The sequence below is a fragment of the Drosophila teissieri genome, chromosome X (assembly GCF_016746235.2).
Source record: "Drosophila teissieri strain GT53w chromosome X, Prin_Dtei_1.1, whole genome shotgun sequence".
NCBI classification, from domain to species: domain Eukaryota; kingdom Metazoa; phylum Arthropoda; class Insecta; order Diptera; family Drosophilidae; genus Drosophila; species Drosophila teissieri.
This window is the reverse complement of record NC_053034.1, coordinates 2744777-2768990: the sequence shown is the minus strand read 5'-3', so window position 1 is coordinate 2768990 and position 24214 is coordinate 2744777. Positions and strand designations below refer to the sequence as shown.

General features: G+C 44.5%; 1 protein-coding gene across 16 annotated transcripts; it reads left to right on the top strand.

The window, feature by feature from the left end:
* The first annotated feature begins 37 nt into the window (after positions 1–37).
* Positions 38–23179, top strand: LOC122622995 (guanine nucleotide-releasing factor 2). Of its 16 annotated transcripts, XM_043801839.1 has the most exons (16): positions 12737–14401; positions 15010–15609; positions 15684–15874; positions 15958–16466; positions 16535–16707; positions 16792–16962; positions 17252–17905; positions 18105–18117; positions 18425–18561; positions 19352–19463; positions 19536–20200; positions 20312–20480; positions 20577–21143; positions 21211–21336; positions 21404–21535; positions 21607–23177. In XM_043801839.1, exons 1-16 carry the CDS (start codon positions 13876–13878, stop codon positions 21737–21739), a joined length of 4878 nt encoding a protein of 1625 aa, XP_043657774.1. In that variant the 5' UTR covers positions 12737–13875; the 3' UTR covers positions 21740–23177. The 16 variants fall into 16 exon arrangements, 15 of the variants coding, with proteins under 15 accessions (XP_043657782.1, XP_043657780.1, XP_043657783.1 ...); XM_043801847.1 differs by lacking the exon at positions 12737–14401 and adding an exon at positions 38–513 and having other exon boundaries at positions 19536–20480; positions 21607–23176; XM_043801845.1 differs by lacking the exon at positions 12737–14401 and adding an exon at positions 2928–3514 and having other exon boundaries at positions 19536–20480.
* Positions 23180–24214: the final 1035 nt, after the last annotated feature.

The window sequence follows — 24214 nt, the reverse complement described above, 5'->3', positions numbered from 1 at the left end:
GCGCGACAATCGTCACTTTCTTTCGTCGCTATTTTCACATTGTTTGGGCAGCATTTTAGCAGCACTGCGCGACGGTCACCGCATTTTGTTGTTGTGTTGCGCGTTTAAAATTGTATTGTTATTTTTTTATATTTTATTTTTTTTGGTCCAAATGAGAGCCGGCCAAAAGTGCAGTGCGAGTGCGAATGAATTCCAGTGAATACGAAGCGCGGATCGCAAGCACATTTAAATATACATATATGTGTAGTTAGAGCGAGATGGGGCGAAATATCAAATAAAAATACTGTACTGTGTGTGTGAGCAAATACTAATACTACTCAATCGGAGAACGAAAATGTGCGTGTGAGAGAGAAAGAGAATTTAGTGTTTTTTATTTTATTTAATGGCTTGCGGCTATGAGCAAAAAGAACCGAATTTCATTGCGGAAAAAGGAGAATGAAAATTGCCAAGAGGGAAATCTGTGAATCCTGGCGAAAACACACGGCCTCATCATGAATATACTGCAGAAAATCGGTCAGTATTTCCCTCTTTAGCGCTCTCCTTTTTTATGGCGACTCCTTGGCTTTTCCATCCATCTTCCACACAGTTTACCGTTTGCATTCGCCTCCATCGTTTACACACATACCTTTGCCTCCTCCTCTTCCCATGCTCCTGTTCCCCCAAATCCCTCTGCTTCTCCTACACCCCGCCCCCCTTTATCCAGCAACGCCCTCGCCTCTCATTGTTTTTGTTCTTGTTGTTGTGGCTGCTGCTGCTCGTTTTGGGAGCTGTCAACAAGTCTATTTTTAGACTTTTAGATGCTGCAGTTGCATTTGCCTCTCATCCAGAAGTGTTAAACATTGAAAGAACAACTCCAGAAGCGAAGGCAAACATTTTCATTTCCATTTCCTCTTCCTATTTTCATTTTGCCCCTCGCATCTCCCCTGCACCCAAAACACCGCTCCCACACACTCTCTCGTTTTTTTCCTCTAAAATTCCTCCTCCTAAATTCACATGGTTCGAAACCTGGATAAAAAGGCTGTCATCCTAATTGGAATTTATCCTCTTGTCTTTACTCCATTTGTATAACCCATAGAATTTCACGTTGTATCCCATATAGAAGCGGAAGCTCCTTAAGTATTTCCCGGAACTTTCCGATTGCATTTGATTATTGTTTACCTGTGGAATTTTGTTTAACTAAGTAACTTTTCTCCGAAAATCCTGATTGACTAGCATTTATGAAGCACAGCACTTATGCACATACATGCATACACACATTTACTTTAATTGCATTAAACATTCTCCAAAAATCCTTAACCGATTTTGACCTTTGCAAGTAATATACATACATATATCAGTATATTTTTGCTTAGCTGAAAAGTAGGCAAGAATTCTCACAACATTTTACTAGATACAAAATCCAAATATTTGTATTTTAACTACGAATACGGACTTATCCCAATCTCGATGGTAGAAAGTGTGACAAATGTGGGGTTTCCATTGAAATACGCCTTGCTGACTATATTTATGAACTTCTGCCCACATATGTACATATGTACATACAAAGCACTAATTATTTAATTTCTGCGAATGACAGTTTTCATGTGATATTTTATTTGATTTACCACTTCATGTCTATTATTCTGTTGATTCCGACAAAACGCCAAGGATTTTGATTTCCTGGAAAATGCAATTGCTTTAGGAACTAGCGTTTAGAGCGCTGGGAAAGTGAAGTGGGCGAAAATGTATATTAATCCTTCACGCAGCTGACTCCATTGCCCACCCTCGTTTTAATTAATTCGTGGAAAACACAATTCCTGCTTTCTGGTGTCCATTTATAATTGCATTTTTTGCCCCAGCATTATCCTGTTGATTCTGGTTGCTTGCAACGCCAGCTTATAATTAATGAGCAGAGCTCCGATTTCGTGGGAAATGCATTGAAACTTGTTGCTGCCCAGAGACTTGGCCTCTGAAGGATTCGTCTTTTCATTCGCCTTCAATTGTGTTTCCTTGGCAGTTTAACTGACTTACATAAGTGCTAAGCAAGTGGGAATTCTTAAATATCTGGGCCCTTTTTTTTTCAGCTGAATATTTAATTTGTACTTTCTGTGTGGATTTCATTGTTTTGGCCAGCACTTTTGTCGCCCACTCTGCATGACCGCTAACTTGAGTTTAGAAGGAAAACAACCAATTTTTGACAACGACTGCCTTTCTGTGTGTGTTCAGCTCATTCGATGTTTACCTTTTTTTTGCGAGTGCAAATTTAAAGAGCCGCCAGCTGACTTGAATGTTTCCATCAAGCTGATAAGAGCCCCTGACGATAATAATGGTCACTGGCTCTCACACTCGCGCACCTTTGAATAGGAGCAGTCCATTTATAACAGTTTAGCGAACTCGAAAGGAACTAGTGCAGATTATCGTTACTAATAAAAACTAGTAAAGTCACAATTACTTTATTTTCAATTAGATAAATGGGTGAGTTTACTCTCTTATTCCTTTCAAGAACTTGAGTTATGCAATGTATTATCCATGGATGTATGGAGTTTGTGGAGTAGTGGCCTTAAAAGTTAGGCGTATGGTACTCCACAGCACTCAATAGTATGGTCACTACTATGTATATAGTTCAAGGAGTTGCTAAAGGCAGCTGGAGGGGCGGGGAAAGTAGCTAGACTGTCAGATCTGGCGATGAGCGCTCTGCCCAGTGGTCTCGCGATTAGATTGTAAAAGTTGTGCGCTCGCAGCTCATCGCTTTACCGCTCACCGTCTACCGCGTACCGCTCACCACTCGCCGCTTACCGCTTACTGCTCACTGCTCGCTGGTGCGGCGGTATGGTAGGTTGACTCGGTTTTGTTGGGTTAGTTGTGTGGCTTTTGGGTTGGGTTGGGTTGGGTTGAATTGGGTGGCTCAGCGCGATCGGTCAGTCGCACGCGAAATTTTCACAACAACGGTGTGTGCCTGTCGTCTCTGCGCACGGAAACACATAGCACATAACACACAAATCGAGTCAAGTTGAATAAATGTTCGTTGAATAGCTCGTGATTTGCAGGCAGGCAGTGTGATATCATACATATAGGGGCGATCCGATCCCCCAAATCATTTGCCTATTTTAGTTTTTCGTTTTTTATTCGAGTGTTCCAGTGATCAGTGATCGAAAAGCGATCGATGCGGGCCACAAATTGAGTTGGAGTCGTTGATGCGTTTGCTCCAGTTCTCGCGCCCCAACCAAATCTAGAGCTAAACAATAGCAAAAGGCCAGAGAGAGCCCCTCCTCCGCTTTTTTTTGTTGTTAAATATAGTGTTTGTAGTGTATATATATATATTCCCATCGATTTCCGCCCGTCGACAAAATGCGCGTTCTCAACACGGAGCTGCGCCTGCGCTTCAAAAATCGCAAACCGCGACCCTTTAATCGCGCTGCCAGTGCCGATGATGCGATGGATTTGGGCACAGGGATGGGAATGGAAACCGGGACGGGGACGGGCATCGCGAATGGGACAGGGATCGGTCAGCGCCTGAATGGAGCCACCAGTATGAGTACGTATCATCCATGAACTGTGAAAAACTGTATGAAGATTAAAGACAACATCGTCGTTCAGACCACACAAGATACTATAATAATAAGCATACATACATATAACTCCATTTCAAAACGAAAATAGTAGTGAGTAGTAGATTTCGTCGGCTGTGGCTGTCGGGTGGCAAACAATTTTACAGCCAACCTAGTAGCTTAATTATGTTTGCAGATAGTAAAGTTAAACAAGGTGTTAACTAACAATTCGCAAATATTGCAGAACTGTGGCACGTTATCTGGATTTACAAGTGGTTGGGCAAGTAGTATCATCATCGGTATCATCATGGAGTATTTTTTGTCCAGACACACATAACCAATGCTAAAACTGGGATTTCAATAGTTAAATGCATTCACTTTTGAAGCGAATAGGGGTTAGCAAACTAATTTATCATTGCTCTTATCGATGAAAGACAGGTGTAAAAACTCAATATGCTTAGATATGCATAGATATATGTGATGATTATTTTTCCATGTGCAATTTCCCCGCTGACAAAAAGCAACAAACAAAACAATTGCTAGTTTTCATTTTTCCGCTTGCAGTTCGCCAGTAGTTTTCAGTTCCAGTTCAGTTGAATGTGTAAATGGCCTTGAGCCAGTCAGATAGAGATGGATGTATGGATGTATGGATATACATAGCTACACAGATAGAGATACACAGATAGATCGAGATAGTGCGCTGTGGAATGCGATAGTTCGTCGAGATAATAGAATAATGGCCACGGGCAAATCATCATTTGTATCATTTTCATCTAGCTGCAATTGCCTCAAATTAGGCGAACATAATCGGCCAAATTGATCGGAATCCGAATCCAAATCCGAATACGAATCCACTGCGGCTATAGTGGGCACTTTATGCGCGGATCCGATCGAAGATGAATCAATTTGTCCGATAAATTGAGCAACGTACTGATTGTGATATATTACATTTCTGAAATCGAAACGAAACGAGGCCAGTGATGCACTTGCACAGCTATTCATTCGAAAGTATTCGCTTGGGAAATCCTCTAATGTATCTGAATATAGAATATTTGCTTTCTACCTAGTCCGTGTTTCAGTAACAATATCTAACTTCGTGGGCTGCGAGTAACATATACCAGTGTTTCAATGAGTACCGCCAACTGGTCCTCAGATACTCGTATTACTCGTATTAGGTATTATTAGGTATATATTAGTGGCTGTTTGGGGTTCCTTGCCCGATCGGATATCGCGCGCAGTGGTAGTAGTAGTCGGTAGTATCTAATCTAATCATCCGACTCCATGTCTGCGTCAACACATGTCCACATTGCTGGGATTGCCAGCGTTTGGGATATAGAAGTATCATAAAATATACACATATTTGGTATAATATATGAGATGTGCGTTGTTTGCCAACGACATTTTGGCATGCGCAAGCGAAAACGAATGAAAACATTCTCCAACTGGCGAGATGGAAATGGAAATGTAAATGCAAATGCAAATGTAAATGGGAATTCCATAAACATGAAAAGGGTTTTGTCTAATTGTTGTTGATTGAACAATTTCGTGTTGGCTTTCACTGCACTTTCTAACTGGGAGAAAGGGGGGAAGCTGCTGACTGCTGACTACTGCTGGTCACCTGTTGCCGCCTCTTGGGTTTCGATAAATGAATAGCACTGCACGCAAAAAAAAAGGTTTTTTTTGTATATATATTAGTACTAACATACATAGATGATTTGCAATGAACTAGGTGATTTATGATCCGACTGGGCCACATTTCAATATTTATATACATACATATAAAATAGCTCAAAGTCCGTCATAAATCAATAACCGAACGTGATAAACTCCATATTGCACTCATTAGCACTATGGGATATTCTAATAATAGTACGCACATGATTCTATGGAAAACTGCATGTTTGCTAAACTAAATTCAGTTTTCAGCCGAGATGGGAGGAATACATATAAAAAATGTACCACTTTCCATTTGCACTGAAAAGAGATTTGTGCGTTTGTTTGTCACATTCGGGGCAAACAAAGGAGCTCAAGTGTCGGGAATTGATGGCTTTGTGGCCAGGACACCAAACGGAAGCACACAGAGCGTCCACAAAGCGTGTGCCGGGAATCAGGCAACAGGAATCAGGCATCGAGAATAGAGAATGGAAAATGGTAAATGGTAAATGGCAAATGGCGAACGGGTAATGGAAGATGGAAAATGGAAAATGGAAAAGGGGAATCCTGGTCAAAGGAGAGTTCCGATTTCGATTCCGCTTCCCGGGAATAATATGCGTCCGCTTGCGGCTGATAAGTGACATGCGATGCGAGTTGGCAGGTCAATGGCAATGGCCACCGGGAATTGACTCGATTGCCTCGCTTTTTATTCTTGTATGCTCGTAGTGCTGTTGCTGTTGCTGTTGCTATTGCTATTGCTGTTCCTGCCTCCTGACCCTGACCTTTGACTGGAAAATCCGTTGGGGGCGTCTGTTTGGTGCGGCTCCTGCGTGCTAATTCGTCCATGGAGCTACCGCAGGAGAAGGGCACAATGAGATCTTAATTGACCAAGTGAGTGCCCGTCGACAGATGCCTCAATTTCACAATGTACATATGTACATACGCGTATATGTGCATATATGGTCTTTCGACTCGTCCGAGCTGAAAATTATTTAATTGAATCGTGCGGCGATTAAGAGATAGCGGCCAAGTTAAAGGGAAAATGTGGCCAGCGTTTAAATACATACAAATGGGAGATGCCTAGCAAAAGCAAAAGCTGCAATGAATTGCACGCTGTGCACATGTACATGTACAGGAACTGCAGTGTGGAAAGCACCTCTAGGTATTAGCTCTTGAAACCCTCGGGCTTGAGCTCGAGCTGGACAGAAATGCTTTCGAATAAACCATTTGCAATGCGTTGAGGTCGAAAGGAGATAAGGTTGGGAATGTCAGGCGCAGAGATGTCTTCGCAATGGCCACCATTTGATGGACTTAAGCTGGGTGCGTGGTCACAGGTGGGCAGAGGGCTTCCATTGGCGCCCAAGTGAAATCTGGACTGACTGACTGACTGACTGACTGGTAAGTTGGTTGGTTTGGTTGGTTTGGATGGTTGGCTAGATGGCTGGGCTCACATACCTGTGTGCTGGTGGCCATTGTTGGATCTATGGTCACGTATGACATGGCACTTTCCCGCTTTCCCTCTGGCTGCCCCCACAAATGTTTGTTTATGTCAACTCGATTGTGGGCTTCTTTAAACTGTTTTATGCTTTGCGCTTTGTGCCTCGTGCTCAGTGCTCAGTGCTTTTCACTTACACAATTGCCATTCTGCACTTTTGCTTTCCTATGGACTTCATTTCATTTCGTTTTCCATATCGTCAACGCTCTATGTCATAATTGTTCACCTGGCCGCCCAATCTTTCTTTCTTCCCCCCCTCGCACTACTTTCTTCTGGGGTGCGAAACTTTCATTCTTCAATCTGTGCGGCTGTCTTGCTTTCTGGTCAAGAGTATCGCATCTGAAGCGTGTCTATTGGACAGTTACATTGTTGCAGTTGTTTTGTAGTCGGTTTGTAGTCTGTCAGCCCCCTCGATTCCCCCCACTTTTCATTATTATTATTATTACTATAAGTTGTAGCGGCACAATAACCACCTGCTTGAATCGAACTGAAGATTTCATTCAGCGAGCCATTCCATTCCATTCCAATCCATTCGAAAGTGAAAGAGTTTTCATTGAGAATTGAGAAATCCAAATTAATTGGAGGGCATTCACCCCCCTCCGCCCTATCCCTTTGGTTGATTATCAGATTTATTGAAGCGATTAATTTGCACAACTTTCGGTGAATAGTTAGCATAAAAAGTCGGCAATCAAGCGTGGTCCGCATCTAAAACTTTTAAAAACAAAAATAGATTGAAGCTATAATTATATTATATAGTGCAGATTAGTTTACTGTTGTGCTCCATATGTACCATAGCCAGTTTTGGAAGTAGTGGGCGACACCCAAACACCCACACCACTCGCACACACTGGCACACACTCCCACACACACTCTCACGCACAGCCGACGTCATCGGCGTAGTCACCATTTTTGTGCCGTCATCGTCATCGCTCCCAATTCTCTATGGGCTTCTCAGCCTCGCTTCGTTTGTCGCTCGGTTTCCCTGCTTATGTGGTAGGCATTCAAAAGTAATAAAACAAAAGCCCAAATACCCCTTATACCCCTTATACACGGAGAAAAAAGGCGGTCGTTTCAAGGTATAAACAAACCAGTATCTAGAGTTTGGAGTTCGGCCAGCTATTCTTGTTCTTACATCAACAAGAAATCAGTTTGTATAATTCCGGAATGAGCAGTGAAATGTGTTAATAAACGGGAAACAATAAGTAAAATAGGTCACGCACTTTTCTACATGGCGAGAAAAGAATGCGATTCTGGATTCTGTGAAAAGTTCTTAAAACAGCGGACAAGCAAGATGTGGTGTTCTTTTTAAGTGATGAGTACTTGAACATTGTCATATATCACTAAAAATATTCTGGTGCGTCAATAATGAATCAAGAGTTTCTTAAAACCAAAATTACTAGAATTACTTTTGGATCAAGTTATGCACCATAAGATTATTCATTATATGTGGCTTATCGCTTCCTGACAAATGAGTGTCGAAAATTTGGGATACCCAAGAGCATTTTGCAAATTCGTAAGTTGTAGTTCGAATTTGAATCTCGATTTGAGCAGAGCTTTTGTTTTCAGTGCGTCGAGAAATGTTGTAGTTTCGTTTTCGTTTACGCTGCGTTGAGAGTTTTCTTTCCGTATTTCTGTATTTTTTTCCGTTTTCCATCGACTTGGTTGTTTTTTGTTTGTGCCATTCCTGAGTTGTGTTGTCGCTGCTTTTTTTTTTTTCTGGCTGGCTGTTTGTTTGCAGCGCATTATTAATTATGACGACGAGCTGTTCAAAAGTTATCTAACCGTTGCCGGGAACGGACGAACGGGCCGTTTAACGACGCACTCCATCGGCGAAGAAACTACAGAACCCCAAAAAAATATATATAAGAATAAGTATCGGAACTCAAGTGGCCGCATATATTTAGGCGTGTGCTTTCCGTTTTCGTTCGTTTGCGCGGGGTGAAAAGTTAAATAATATACAGCGGTTGGAAAATTAGCTACAACCAAACAACACAAACAGCACAAAATACACAACAACAAAAAGGGCGAAGCGACAATTCTTGAGTGAGTAATCGACGGAGAAGAGAGTTCAGCCCATAAGCGCCATGATGTGTAATTCAGCATTGTAATTCGATGGCATTGTTGATGCGGTGGGAATAATGCTCATACGCAGTGGGTGCCAATCGAGTTCTCTCCAACAAATCGCACAAATCGCACAGTCGTACACAGCGAAACAAATGCACATACTTTTGCGATGACAGCACCTGCGAGTGACGTCATCGATGCCAGGGAAGAGGGGAGGGAGAGGGGTGGAGTATGTTTGGTTTTCATGGGTGCAATGAACAAATGTTAAATAAGTTTCCATTCACACACCCACAACATAAGGAAGTTACACCTAAAGATATTAAGGTAATTAGTAAAAGAAAGGCGATCAATTTCTCTCAGTGCACCACATGTCGCCCACACGTGTAGGTGTGTGGATATTATGCATTTGATACGATGCATTTTACCGGCATGAAAACCAGTCGTGATCAGTTGATGACCCATGCCCAAGCATAAATCAGTGGCTGTCAAATGAAATGGAAGCCGCATGAGCCCTTTATAGACACACCTGATTGCCAACTGCACTGGGGGAAAACTCGTTATGCTTCCCATCCAAAAAGCAATCAAAAAATAGAAAATCAATTATTACAACGCAGAATGGCGGCTTAAAAATCCATCCCAAAGACATACAATTGCTCATTTGCAAATACAACTGCGGTGCGTCACAAATGAGTGCCTTTGTGCTGTGAAACACAGCCGATTTGATCACCAAAATTGGTCATTTCGCTATATATATATGTACATATGTAAATTAGCATGTGCTCGGCTGTATTAGCAGCTGAAAAGTTAACATGGCATTAACAGGCATTAGCTGTGCATCCACAGCAGCGGTCAAGATAACAGTGCTCAGCTGAAAACAAATGATTACAAATATTTACTTTGCCTTCGACCGTCAGTCAGTAGTTACAGTTCACAAGTGCAGTTGGTAACTAGATCTAATAACTACAGTAGTAGTAAATATGTTATTATTTTGACACGTGCTGTTTGGGTTCATTGGTTCATTGAAACATTGCCTTAATGACCAGTTAAATAGTTAAATTGCTACACTAATTAATGCGACAGTAAGCAAATGCCTACCACATTTCAGCTTCAATCGTTTAGTTGATTTGACTACTTGAGATTGTGTTTTTGTTGCGCCTAATGGACAATTTGCATGGAAATTGCTGCTTCTGTTTTGTTTTCCAACAGATTATGTCATTTACCCGATTTTGATTGCTCTACTCAATGTGGGGCAGAGTTTCGTTAGTTTTTTTTTGTTTTTTTTTTAAATTATTTTGTTGGGCGCCCATGTGCGTGCAGGGCAGCCTAATTTATATGTATGAACATTTGTGTATGGACAGACATATGTTACGTGTGTTTATATGTTCAGGAACTATCGCGATCGCAGCAGTTAGAAAGCATAGCATTCCATAAGGCAAACAGAAATTCCTCGGCTGTTGTTTTATTTATTTGCTGTTGTTTTCCCTGCTCATTCAGTCGGCATTTCACATTTTGTGCGGTTTTGGCTTTATTTTCGCCTTACATTTCGCGATTTGTTAGCTGCTCCCGCTAATAGGCTTACTCTCAGTCTCTCTATCGCCATCTCCCTATCTCCATCTTCAAACTGGTTGAAGATACACTGTGCAAATGCGGTGTTTCTGGCGCATTGCCGTCTGTATATTCTACCAAACTTTATCCAATCAAACACGTTAGTCTTCCACATAGAACTTCATCTTCAAATCGATCTGAGAACGGGTTGATTAGCATGGCTCGATTCCTAAATGCCATAAGGCATAAGCAACATATCAAATCTTGATCACTGAATATTTGTTTTCACTGCACAATAACAATAACAGCAACATTGAAACTGGTCGGGAAATTGAGGGGCGACACTCGCGAATATTGGTCAAGTTTGCGGTCCCCCGAGGACTTTGCATATAAACGCGAGCCAATGGCATTGCGCTGATGCCTCCGCTGATTTTATGAGCGATCTTCATCATCGTCGACTTCATCGGGTGTGCCAATTACCGAATTCGGTGTCCACTCCTCCTCCCAACCCCTTTATTTCTCTATTTGACGACAGCTGCTTTGAATCCGCCTAGCCCAGTTTGCTGCTGTACAGTGAAGCGTCGCTAAGTGGCATCGCATATAACTCAATCTAAAACCCACTGGAAGTACATATGTCGGTGATATTGATATTTTACGAAGAAGTAAACATGTTGAACCCAAGTTATATCAGTATCTATATAAATATTTGAAGATGTCAACAAAACACTTGTCTGTTTCCTTATTGCCAAGATGCACTGTCCGAATTCTTTTGGTGTGTGCCTTCTTTTTGGGCTTTGTCTTCTTTTTGGCCAGAACCAGAATCGAAATCACCTCTTGATCGACTCGGCGCGACTCGTCCAACCCGCTCGGCGGCTCCAAACCAAACCAAACCCGCTGGGTCCGTTGCCTGATCCAATTTCCTAATCATGCAAAGTGGCACTCGACTCTCGGCGAGATTGGAGTCGCCGCCAAGTGATATCGGGTTTGGTTGGGTTTTTGGGGTCTGCGCCTGCCCGCCTGCCTTCCCATTTACCATTTACCATTTGTGCGGTGTGCCAAATTAATTGGGTGAACGTGACTGCTGCTACTTTGCACTGGAGTGGGTGGCGCTGCGAAAGATGCCCGAAAACAAAACCCATTTCGGGCAGTAGGTCAGAACAGAATCTGAAATGTTTTTGCAATTGCAAGTTCCTGGAATGTTGTATGAAAAACAATGCACGATAAGCTTCGTTGTTTCTGGTTTTCTTCAGAATGTTTTCGACTTTTTGGAATCCAAGCCTAATTCTGATAGAACTCATGTTATGATGAACACATATACATGACTGTAGTTTATACTATGTACATTAGTAGCTTTAAATAGATATATTTTTCAGGCAATTCCATGAGTTTGTATATCAGTTTATAATCCGGAATTAAATTTAAAGTCCTATTAACGACAACAAACTATGGCCTTGATACTCGAACCTTTCACTGGACCCAGCCAAGCTTTATTCTATTTAAATTGCGCCTTTGGCCAGGATTTCAGCTTGGCCTTAACCTTAACCCAAGCTATCGATTCCACCCATAGCCATGCACCTAGCTCTCCGCTCGGGACAATGATGGCCTTTCTTTTAGCCGCTAACCCGATCCACTTGGATTTTTTGTTTTGTTTCTGCTTTCCATATACATTTCAGTTACTGGGGATTTTTGTCTTGCTTTGTTGCTTTGCATGCTTATGCTTAAGATATTTTTTATATTTATTTTCTTGCTGTACTCACTTTTGGCGACGCCTTCGATTTTCGCCCATTTGCGCAGCAGCCAGTAGTTCATTTCCAAGGCAAGTCACGAGCGGCACTTGCAAATTGAAGAAATCCGCCCGGCGTCTTCATGTCTCTTGGCCCCCTTGGCCCCCTTTGCCGCCCCCTCACCCCCTGCGGCTCCATTCCAGGTGCGCCAGCTGATTGATAATTGGCGGAGAGCTCTGCGGATGGAGAGCAGCCTCCCGGGCGCAAAAAAGAGCCGCAAACCGCGGGCTGCACAGCGAGAAAGGGGGTGTACCTGCAAGTAAAAACAGTAAAAAGAACTTGTCAGCTTAAAGTGGCAAAGTCATAAAATCTTCGAGAATATATATGTATATTGAATACTTAAATTCGATTTGCGAAACCTTATTGAATGGATACTATTGTAGCCCATTTGGATTAGCAGTGATGTGAAAATGAATATGTGCGATTTGTTTGATGAATCTTGGCGAGAAAGAGCGATGTGGCGAGAGCAGCAGGAGAGATCAGGAGAGATGGTGAGATGGCGAGAGGGCGATTGCCAGGTGGGCAAGTGCCATTTGGGGCTCTTTTTTCCCTCGGCGGCTCTCGTGTTGCTGCTGCTGCTGCTATTGCTATATGGCTATATGGCTATATGGCTATATTGCTAATGTGTTGCCATTGCCGTTGGCCGGTTAGCGGGTCTCCAAGACTCGGACACTCGCTTTTGCCGCCTGGTCGGTCGGTCGGTCGTCTTTTGCTTTGCCCGTTTGCGGATTTTCATAGTTCAGTGCGCTTTCCAGTCGACAACGACAACGGCAACGGCAACGCGAACGGACTACGACGACAGCTGACGACAGCAGCGGCAGAAACATCAGAAACGACAGAGCGCCAGCATCTAAATATAATCATCTTTATTTGTGATTTATTTAATCAACATCTCACCCAGAGGCCAACCAGATAGATTGCCCACTGCGGGGGCGGTGCGACAACGAGATGGATGGATGGTGGTGAAAAATCAAAAAGAAAAACGAGCGCAGAAAATTGCACTTGAAAGTGAAAGAAATTGCACTGGAAGTGCAGCAAAGTGTGTGCTTATCGCTTATCGGCGATTGTACCAGTCAGCCTGTTGATATTTCAAGTTCAAAAATGCAAAAGCGTCAAAGTGCCAAAGTGTGCTGGTGAATGGAAACCTATTGGGAAAATTGCGGAAATCGCACTTGAACTATACGTAAAGCAAAAGACAAGTGGCTTTTGGCGTTGATTACGTTCAATTTACTACAATCGTGCAGAGCAGTAAGAAACGGAAATTAGGGCTTGATAGCCTTTAAACATTAAGAAAATAATATACGGAAATCACTACGGCCAATTGAAGTAATCTGAGATACTTACTACAGATATTTCAGTTCAACCAAGTATCTGAATAATTCTTGCGGCGGCCAAAGAAAGCTAGAATCGGTAATCGCTTAAATTGCCCATCGGAGTGCTTGCAAAAGCAAAAGAACATGATCAGAAAGCATTTAAGTCTACTTCCGCATCGGATGTAGCATTTATCAGTGGTCAAAACTTTCCCGAAAATCCAACTGCAAACTGGAAGTGAAATAATCAATGTAAAACATTAAAACATGCCGAAACAGAAAAATGAATTGATGTTGTAATCAATCGCTTAAAACAACAATCTTATACAAACCGATGTTGCTGCTATCGCTTATCGCTATTTGGAGAAATCAGTTGGGCCAACAACGTGTGTGTGTGTTTTGGCCAGGCATATTTAAGCCACAACAAATTGTTGTTATGCGTGTTGCTGTCGTTGCTGTTGCTGTTGCTGTTGCTGCTGCTGCCATTATGCAACATTATGCCGCAGTTTGATGAATCTTTTTTGAGCGACTGTGCGCTGGCCGACCGCTGGCATTTCTATTCGTACACGGTCAAGCAATTGCCACCGCATCCGAGTCCGAGTCCGAAACCGAATCGGAATCCGTATCCCAGCAGTGCCAGCCACGATGATGATAATCAGCACCGACTCCATCATCATCATAATCATCACCATCACAATCACCATCGTCTTTGGAAGACTCAGCGGCAGTCGTGGTCGCCGCGCGACTCCAACAACAATCATAGCCCAAGCAGCAATGGCAATGGCAACTGCAGCAGCAGCAACTGCAACTGCAGCAGCAGCAGCAGCACCTGCAACAGCATCAGTGCCACCGGCAACACGTTGCATAGCATCAAATTCCACAGACGTCGCAAATACAAAAAGCTGGCACGATTGGCGCTATCAACGCCAGCGATTCCCCTGCAGATGGATGTGGATGTGACCGTGGATAGGGAGTTCGATATGGAGATGGACACACCTGTGCCGCTCAAGAATGCGGTGTGCCGTAAGTGAAAGCTACTCGCCGGGCTTTTCGCTTGGTGGGTGGTGCTCATCGGTTTCTCGGTTTTTGGCTCTTTACAAAGTTCCGAAATGAAAATGATTGTGCTCGCATGAACGATTCCGAAATGGGAATGCTAGGAATTTGTATTACATATGCCCATTTCAGCTGTAATTATTCCACTTTTAAGTATACACGTTTCAAGATTCGAATGAGAAGGGTATATATGTATATATAGTATATATATATTGCGTTGCAAAGGGGCAATGATACATCATTCAAGATCTTTGGCTAACTCTGAAAGATTTTCAATTTTGCAGCTAGCTTAGCCACTGTAGAATGACCTTAAAATATTCGTCTTACTTAACCAAATGATGAAAAGTACGAAACGAAACCTACATTGCCATATATTGCAAAAGATTGTGGTTTCAAATGGGGCAACTTTTGATTTTCAAATTGGCATTCAAGAATGCGGCTCGAACAGGAAAGACTGATCCAATGCTATAAACATATATGTAGAATCTTATGAAACTCGTATTTTGCTATCATTCACACATATATTGTTATATAATGCCTATGAATTAATAAAGTGCTCAAAATACCTTCTCTTGCAGACGGCAGCATCAGTTCTCCATCCACGCCCGGCGCCTGTTCCAGTGGCATCGGAGTGGGCGGTGGCGGCTGCAGCAGCAGCAGCAACAACAGCATCAACAGCGGCAGCTACTCCACCGCCTGCACTCCGCCACCACCCACGCACCATCACACGCAGCACCAGCAGCTGCAGGGCACGCCCGCAGGATCTAGTCGGGTGGGAGGAGCAGGGGGAGCAGGTGGAGCAGGTGGTGGCAGTGGAGTGCCACCGGCACCACCCAGTGCCGGATCCTCGGGCCACAAGAACAGTCTGAAGGGCACCAAGCTAGCACGCCGAGCGCGCTCCTTTAAGGACGACCTCATCGAGAAGATTTCCCTGATGCGCACCACCAACAACACACTGGGTCGCTCCCATTCGCCGCACAGTCCGCGGACCAAGCACGGCTCAAAGGCAGCGCCCACCACCGAGGAGGTGCAGCGTTCCACCCAAACTCTGGAGACGCACGTCAAGGACATCTCGAACGCGCTCAAGCACTTCCGGGATGTCATACTCAAGAAGAAGCTGGAGGTGTTGCCCGGAAACGGAACGGTCATTCTGGAAACCATAGCCAGCATGTATTCCGGTAAGTATCTACTCCTCAACTTCCTCGGCTCCCTCGGATTGTATCCACTGCTAAATGATCATTTTGCTTTGCAGTGATCCAAACGTACACCCTGAATGAAAACAGTGCCATCATGAGCTGCGCCACACAGCAGGTTTACCAGAGCCTGGGCAAGCTCATCAAGCTCTGCGACGAGGTGATGCTCTCCGAGGACAGCGGCGAGTGCGCCTCCCTGAGCAACGAGAATGTGCGGGAAGTCATTGATCTGCTGGAGGATGCTGTGCGGGTGAGTCCTACTAACTTTGCTTATACACACGGTACGTTTCCTAACAAGAACGATTCCACGATTCCATCCATGTTCATGCACAGAATCTCGTTACGCTGGCGCAGGGCAAACTGAAGGAGCAGGATCAGTGCGCCTTTCGCTACGGTGGATCTGGTTTGGGCGGCATTGGAGCGGCGGCGGAGATCATGGGTGCGGTCACCGCCTCGCCGGGAGTGAGTGTTCCCGGCACTGGCATCATGCGCGTTTCAGCCGCCGAATCAGCTGCCCAGCGAACTTCGTTGCCGGACATTGCACTCACGCCCAAGGAGCGCGACATACTGGAGCAGCACAATGTGAACCCCATGCGCGGCTCCCATAGCACCGAGAGCATCCTGCGCGACACGAGTCCACCGCCAAAGCCACCGCTACCCAACAGGGCCAGTAATCCGCCACCGTTGCCGCCCAAGAGACGCAGCCAGCCGGGCGCACCTGCTGGTGCTGTGGGGGCCAATCAGGCCAGTCCGCTGCCCTACGCCCAGTCCCATAATATCAGCCTGAACTCGGACCTGGACTGCAGTTCCAACATCTCGCTGCTGAACTATGGCGTGGATCGGTAAGTGACTTGCAGACTAGGGATCCATTAGCAATCACTAATTGGTGTACCTTTCGCATCTTCCACAGCCTATCTGTGCGGTCGCGGTCACCGGATGAGAATAGTCAGTGCTCCTTTGACTCGGCGTTGAATCACTCACGCGAGGAGGAGGACCACCAACAGCAACGCCAGCAGCAGCTGAGCTCGTTTTCGAAGATGCCAACGATGATGGACGAGGACATGGACAAGATGGTCAGCTACAGTGAGTATTGCCGCAAGGCTTCGCCACTTCCCTCACTCTGCTCAACTCAAGTGGTGGCCCCCCCAATCAACGAATTCCGTACAGAATCCACCGGTTACGCAGGCGCCGCAATCGAGGACAAAATGCAGACACCACCTGCGACTGGTGGTGTTGGTGGTGGTGTTGTTGGTGGAACTGGAGGAGCAGCCGAAGGCGCAGCTGCTGCAGCGACTGGTGGCGGGGAAACTAACAGCAATCGCCACTCAAACGAATCGGGTACCCAGAACATCTATCATCGTACTTAAAATCCCGCTTATTATTTTGTATCTATTGCACGGCCAATGAATCCCCTCCCAATTCATCGTTTGGCCTTTTGTATCTATGTTTGTCCAGACTCATCAATAGATGCTGTAAATAGTAGGCTTTATCCTCCCGCCTTCCCCTTGATCCTTTCCACAGCTTTTCTTCGGCTTATTATTTAATTATCGCTTGGTTTTGGCTTCCTATTACCCACAACGAGGTCTGCACTTTTGGACTATTTCTAACACTCTCCTTCCATCGGCAGGTTTCGTGTCGATGCGCGAGTTTCGCACTTCCACACAGACGACAGACTACAGCATCCAGTCCTCCACGAAGTCGTCCAGCAGCAATTCGGAGATTGCGTTTAGCATCAGTGAGTCGACGGCGGTCGGCAGCAGCAGCGAGTACCAGCAGATTAGCCAGTCAGTGTCGCACAGCCAGCGTCATATATCTTCGAGCAGTAGTAGCTGCACCACCACAACCACCAGCAGCAGCACCACCACCGGCTACGGCAGCAGCAGCAGCGAACTGGAGCAGCAGCAGCAACAGCAGCAGACGACGACGCCGGCCGACCTGGCGCCCGCCCTGCCGCCAAAGAGCACCCAACGGAGCAGCCTAACCCGCCACGAGTCGCCCGTTGTTGGCGATGAGCTGGACGAGGCGCAGTCCTCCTCCGGCTGGGCCAGCCACCGGAGCAGCCAGTCAGAGGTGGCCGAGCTGCGCCAACTGTCGCCGCTCCATCACCTCAATCACCATCCGCACACCGCGTCCGCCGGGCAGCTGCAGCAGTGGCACTCCAAGCACCACAGCCTGATCGAAGGGCCCCGCCTCCAGCTGGCGGGGAGTGGCAGCTGCAGTGCGTTCGATCAGCGCCACTTGGACCAGGAGCCACCGCCGCTGCCCATGAAGAAAAAGCACAGTAAGTCGGTTTGCCCACGATGCACACTTTATTTACATCGATTCTCCCTATTTTTCTTTCTTATTTTTTTTTCCCCCCCGTTTTTCGATTTGGTTTGGTTCTGCATCTCGTACCGTGTGTGTGTTTTTTGTTGTGTATATTATGTAAATTATGTACATTACTTTTATATCATTTTATTGTCATTTTTGGAACCGCCCAGGCCAGGCCGAGCGGTAAGTTAATGGGTGTTTGTTGAGCGCATATCAAGGGTTTCTTTTATCACCGTCCTCCCGTTGCGGTATCCATCCCATCAGCTCCATTTAATAGGTTACTCCATCGCTAAAACCCAAACAAAATCAGACGAAACAGAAACACCACAACAATCAGACCTCCAATTAGTCAGTCAATCAGTCCACCAGTCAATCAGTCAACCAGCCAATCAGCCAATCAGTCAGTCAGTCATCACCTTGTATGGGTAGCCAGGCAGAGCAGTCCGTTTTTCGAGATTTGTTTGTTTCTTTAAGACCATTTTATTTATAGCACATACCCGCATTATCGCAAACCCCTTAGAAATGCTGGCGACAAGAAAGTTTGCCAAATTGTTGTACGCAAGAGTCTAACCCATCTAAATTATCGTTCCAACCAACATCTAGTGTTTCAAAGTGTGGCCTTTTCGGGTAAGTCTGTGTGTGTTACTAGAGGACCAACACGAAACAAAAACACTAAGCCAACTTTTGCTGCCAAATGCCAAACAAAAACGAAACAATACAAAATCACCCACGAAACAAACTTTTTGCGGCGCCCTTGGAAAGCTCGCAATGCTCTTTTTTCCCTCCGCATTGAATGACACTCCGTTCGGTAAAGTTCTGCTTTATTTCCATTTACCATTGGGCAATGATTTCCTTGGCCCAACAAAATGGGAATATTCCATGTTTGACTATTTATAATACTTCATAACAAAACATTCAAAACCTTGCACCTATTCTATTCTATTGCCATCCATTTAATGGACATTTAAAACCCATGATAGAAAGAGCATTTCGAGTTCGCTATAGGCTATAGGCTATTTGCTCTGCTGTTAACTTTGCTGCTGCGCCGCTTTGGTATTGACTTGGCGCCCCAGCAGCCACCTGTTTGCAGTTTCCGTTTCTAGTACTAGGCTACGTTACAGTTCTCTGGCTTCCATTTCGCTCCGCCTAACCCACTGTGTCCGTCCAGAGCTAGTACCTCCAGTCCAACGACCCGATGCCCACCCACCCGCTCTATGTCCTGCTCTGTGTTACTTACTATCCAGTCCTGTTACTCGTTGTGCTGTGTTGTATGTTGCGATTCCTGTAGCTCTGGCGAACAGACAAAGACCTTCGGGATGGGGGGTCCAAGGATCGATCGATCGGCTTAGTTTTGGTTACTGTCCACGGCCACTGAAGTGAATGTTGCTAACGATTTTCCCTTAACTACCGCACACAGTTCTGGCGTACATGGAAATCTGCTCGGCGTCCACGCGATCCATTGAGCAGCACCGTCACACGATGCACGCCTGCAACATAAGTCGCAACATCTCGCACAGCCAGACCATGAAGTGAGTAAAGTTGTATCTAGCAGCCACTTCGCCGCAATACGTGCTAACCTCATTTTGTTGCCTCCTTCGCAGCATCATGCCCATGAGCAAGGAGCTGTCGCCGGAGCTCGAGATACCGCCTGCCCTGCCGCCAAAGAACTACAAGCAGCGCAAGGCGACAAGCATGGTGGCATCACCCACGCTGCAGCCCATCATTGTGACCACGCCGCCGCCGAGTCCAAAGCCGGCACTGGGCGAGAATGGGTCGACGGGCAGGCCGGACAGTCGAATGGCCACCGTATGCGAGGAGCTGAACGATGCCGTGGGCAGCGAGGACGCGATGCCGGAGCCCCGCTCGCCCGTGCTGGACAGCAATGAGAATGTGAGCGCGGTCGATGATGTACGGACGTTCTACTTTCACTCGCATCAGCTGCCCGGCGAGACGAAGATGAGCGAGGACGCGAGCAATGCCGACCAGCCGATAACCACGTCGCAAGTGCTTGAGGAGCAGGAGGAGCCAACGGCGGAGTCCCGACCACTGGTCGCTGTGCACGAGGCGGGTAAGCCAGAGAACGCCGACGATGAAGCGGAGGCGGAGGCGGAGCGAGCGGATATGCTGATCAACATGCTGGAAGAGGTCAACATCACACGGTACCTGATACTCAAGAAGAGAGAGGAGGACGGGCCCGAGGTGAAAGGCGGCTACATCGACGCCCTCATCGTGCACGCCAGCCGTGTCCAGAAGGTCGCCGATAATGGTAGGCATTCGCAGCGCAAGCAGAAGCAGCACAAACATACCAAATCTCATTCGCATGGTCATTTACCCAACTCCTCTGTTGTCTCTGTCAATTTCCATTCCGTTCGTGCAGCATTCTGCGAGGCCTTCATCACCACCTTTCGCACCTTCATCCAGCCGATCGACGTGATCGAGAAGCTGACCCATCGCTACACATACTTCTTCTGTCAAGTGCAGGACAACAAGCAGAAGGCCGCCAAGGAGACCTTTGCGCTGCTGGTCCGAGTTGTCAACGATCTAACGTGAGTTCCCTAGCCACAATTTGAATAACTTATGTTTGAAGCAATCAGGTGGCACATAAATCTACATACCTGCTTATCATTGTGTTCACCATGCAGGTCGACGGATCTTACCAGCCAACTGTTGAGCCTGCTGGTGGAGTTCGTCTATCAGTTGGTTTGCTCTGGTCAATTGTACCTGGCCAAGTTGCTGCGCAACAAGTTCGTGGAAAAGGTGACGCTGTACAAGGAGCCCAAGGTGTATGGCTTTGTCGGTGAGTTGGGCGGAGCCGGTGGTGGCCCCGGAACGGGAATCGCCGGCAGTGGTGGTTGCAGTGCAGGTGGTGGAGGAAACCAGCCTAGCTTGCTGGACCTCAAGTCGCTGGAGATTGCCGAACAGATGACGCTGCTGGATGCGGAGCTGTTCACGAAGATCGAGATACCCGAAGTATTACTATTTGCCAAAGATCAGTGCGAGGAGAAGTCGCCCAACCTTAACAAATTCACCGAGCACTTCAACAAGATGTCCTACTGGGCGCGCTCCAAAATCCTGCGACTGCAGGATGCCAAGGAGCGGGAGAAGCATGTGAACAAGTTCATCAAAATCATGAAGCATCTACGCAAGATGAACAACTACAACTCGTATCTGGCGCTGTTGTCGGCCCTCGATTCGGGTCCCATACGAAGGTAGGTCTTTCTGCCCAGGTGTTTCGTCCTCTTAAAGCTATTGTTATACGACTTATTTGTCCTGCAGATTGGAGTGGCAAAAAGGCATCACCGAGGAGGTGGGATCCTTCTGCGCCCTCATCGATTCCAGCTCCAGTTTTCGCGCCTATCGACAGGCGCTGGCCGAAACTAATCCGCCCTGCATACCCTACATGTAAGAATGATGCTCTGATGTTCTTTGAAATCCCAAAAGCCAAAGCTAATAAATTTGTTTGTTTCAGCGGCCTAATTCTGCAGGATCTAACGTTTGTGCATGTGGGCAACCAGGACTACCTGTCCAAGGGCGTCATTAACTTCTCTAAGCGCTGGCAGCAGTACAACATAATTGACAACATGAAACGTTTTAAGAAATGGTAATTTATTTCAATTTCACTCACTTTTTCCATTGATCACGAGCAACATTTTTCTTCTGTTTCTGACGTAGTGCCTATCCATTTCGACGCAACGAGCGCATTATACGCTTCTTTGATAACTTCAAGGACTTTATGGGCGAGGAGGAGATGTGGCAGATATCCGAGAAGATAAAGCCGCGTGGTCGCCGCCCCGTTAACTATTAGTCTTCAAGCAGCAACAGCAAAACACCAATATTATATATTATGAAATATATACACCATATTAATAAAACAGTGCAAACGGTTGCCACGTCTGGGAGGAGCATCGTCAGGAGCAGCCGACAACTATTCTAATGGGTCTGAGCAATAATGTTCGCTATTCTCTGTCTATATATACAATTATACAAGATATCTAGCTATAATTACCAGCCGATGCCGGATCGGAAATACATATACTTATTTAAGATGTAGCGATTCAGATACGGATACACGTAGCCGCGTACAAATAACGAGCCGATCTGTAGTTTAACTATTAAGCTCTATGACGGTTGGGCAATGAACCAACCTCAGCTAACTCCCCACCAATATTCGAATCCCTGTCTACGAGTCCCCAACTTTTTCCTGGACTTTTGCCAGCACTAGAACACCAAACTTACTTACCACCATGAGACAACCGAGAAATCGAGAAATCAAGAAATCAGCAATGTTCGCTTTTGTTTTGAGATCTCTTTTTACACAAGAACACAACGAATTTTGAAAACAAGCTACGTGAACGTAGAGGCCAACCGACAACCTATATTCGACGATATATGTAGCGATATCTCGGACTATAAATCGATGCAATCCACGAGCAGAACACCAAGCCACCCCTAGCACAAAGCGCGTTATATATGCAATTCTCTAATACCAATCCAATACAACCAATATTAAATACCCGTGTGCGTTAGAAGTTATTGAAATTGAACTCCAAATCAAAATCAGATTTCAGAGTGCACGAAACTGAAAAAAGAAGGCGGTATCGATCAAATCAATCAAAAATTCATTTTGCAACTCAATTAATTGAAGAAACTTTTAAAGTTACAAAAAAAAAAGAGGAGAGGAACATGTGGGAGATTAACTAAATTCAATTTGCTTTTAAATGTACGACTAACATTAAAAATATTTATGGGCATGTAATAATAGTTCTAAATAAAGCTTTGACTTCTCCTTTCAATTCTGTGAGGAATAAATTTATTGATATTGCGTGTAAAAATATTAATCATGAGAAGAAATCTGAAGCAGAGTTAAAACTGAATGAAATCGACCTCAAGTTGTTTTTACTGAGCAATACTCTGTCTCGTCTGAGAAATATTGTCTTCTTATTTAGAAATGGGAAACAGAAAAAAAGGCTGCTTACTTGAAGAATTTAATTCCCGATCACCATAGCCATTTTAAAGAATACTTAATTTTTCATTTGTGTTGAGTGAATTCGGTCTTCTTTTTGCTGCTGCTTCCGCTGCCGCTGGCGCATAAATTATGTTTACTAAGCTAACGAACCTAAGGACAACAATTTATTCTTTTTTTTTCACCTATTTTTAAATAAAATATTTTGTATATGTAGAGAAAATTTTCAATTGTAAATGTATTTGTATTTAAATGTTATGTGTGTATTCATAAGAAGAATGAAAATAGCTACCACAATCAATGTATTTTTCCTTTATCCGCAAAACGTATTTTTATTGGGGGGTCATGGAATATGGACTATGAATTGAAAATATAGCGTTGTTTTCAGCAGTCATCAAAATTAAAACAGTTAAAAAATATGGGTTTTTCGCCATAACTTGGCCAAAAAAGGTGGCAGAGCTAAAATGAAGACTGTTTTGTGTTGCTAATAAACATAACTAACATTGCCTATCACTACTTTTATGATTTCCGGGAATTTTTTTTTTCGCAAATTTTTGCATTTTCGATAAGGGGTACCATCATCAAAATTTCCGAAAAATGTCAAAAAATTATCATTTTCTTTTTTGAACACATGTGGATAGGGAATTTTGTTACGAATTCAACGAGGTATGGCATTCCACTTTTGGACAACTATTTTTACTGCTATCTACAAAAAACTGATTTTTTCTTTTAAAAAATAATAAAAAAAAATATTTTCCCAAAAATCTGATATTTTTATCAGGGTTTTTGCTATAACTTTGCCAAAAAAGGTGGCAGAGCTAAAATGAAGACTGTTTTGTGTTGCTAATAAACATAACTAACATTGCCTATCACTACTTTTATGATTTCCGGGAATTTTTTTTTTTTGCAAATTTTTGTATTTTCGATAAGGGGTACCATCATCAAAATTTCCGAAAAATGGCAAAAAATTATCATTTCCTTTTTTGAACACATGGGGATAGCGAATTTTGTTACGAATTCAACGAGGTATGGCATTCCACTTTTGGACAACTATTTTTGTTGCTATCGAAAAAAAACTGATTTTTTCTTTCAAAAAATAACAACAAAAAAATATTTTCCCAAAAATCTGATATTTTTATCAGGGTTTTTGCTATAACTTTGCCAAAAAAGGTGGCAGAGCTAAAATGAAGACTGTTTTGTGTTGCCAATAAAGATAACTAACATTGCCTATCACTACTTTTATGATTTCCGGGAATTTTTTTTTTTGCAAATTTTTGCATTTTCGATAAGGGGTACCATCATCAAAATTTCCGAAAA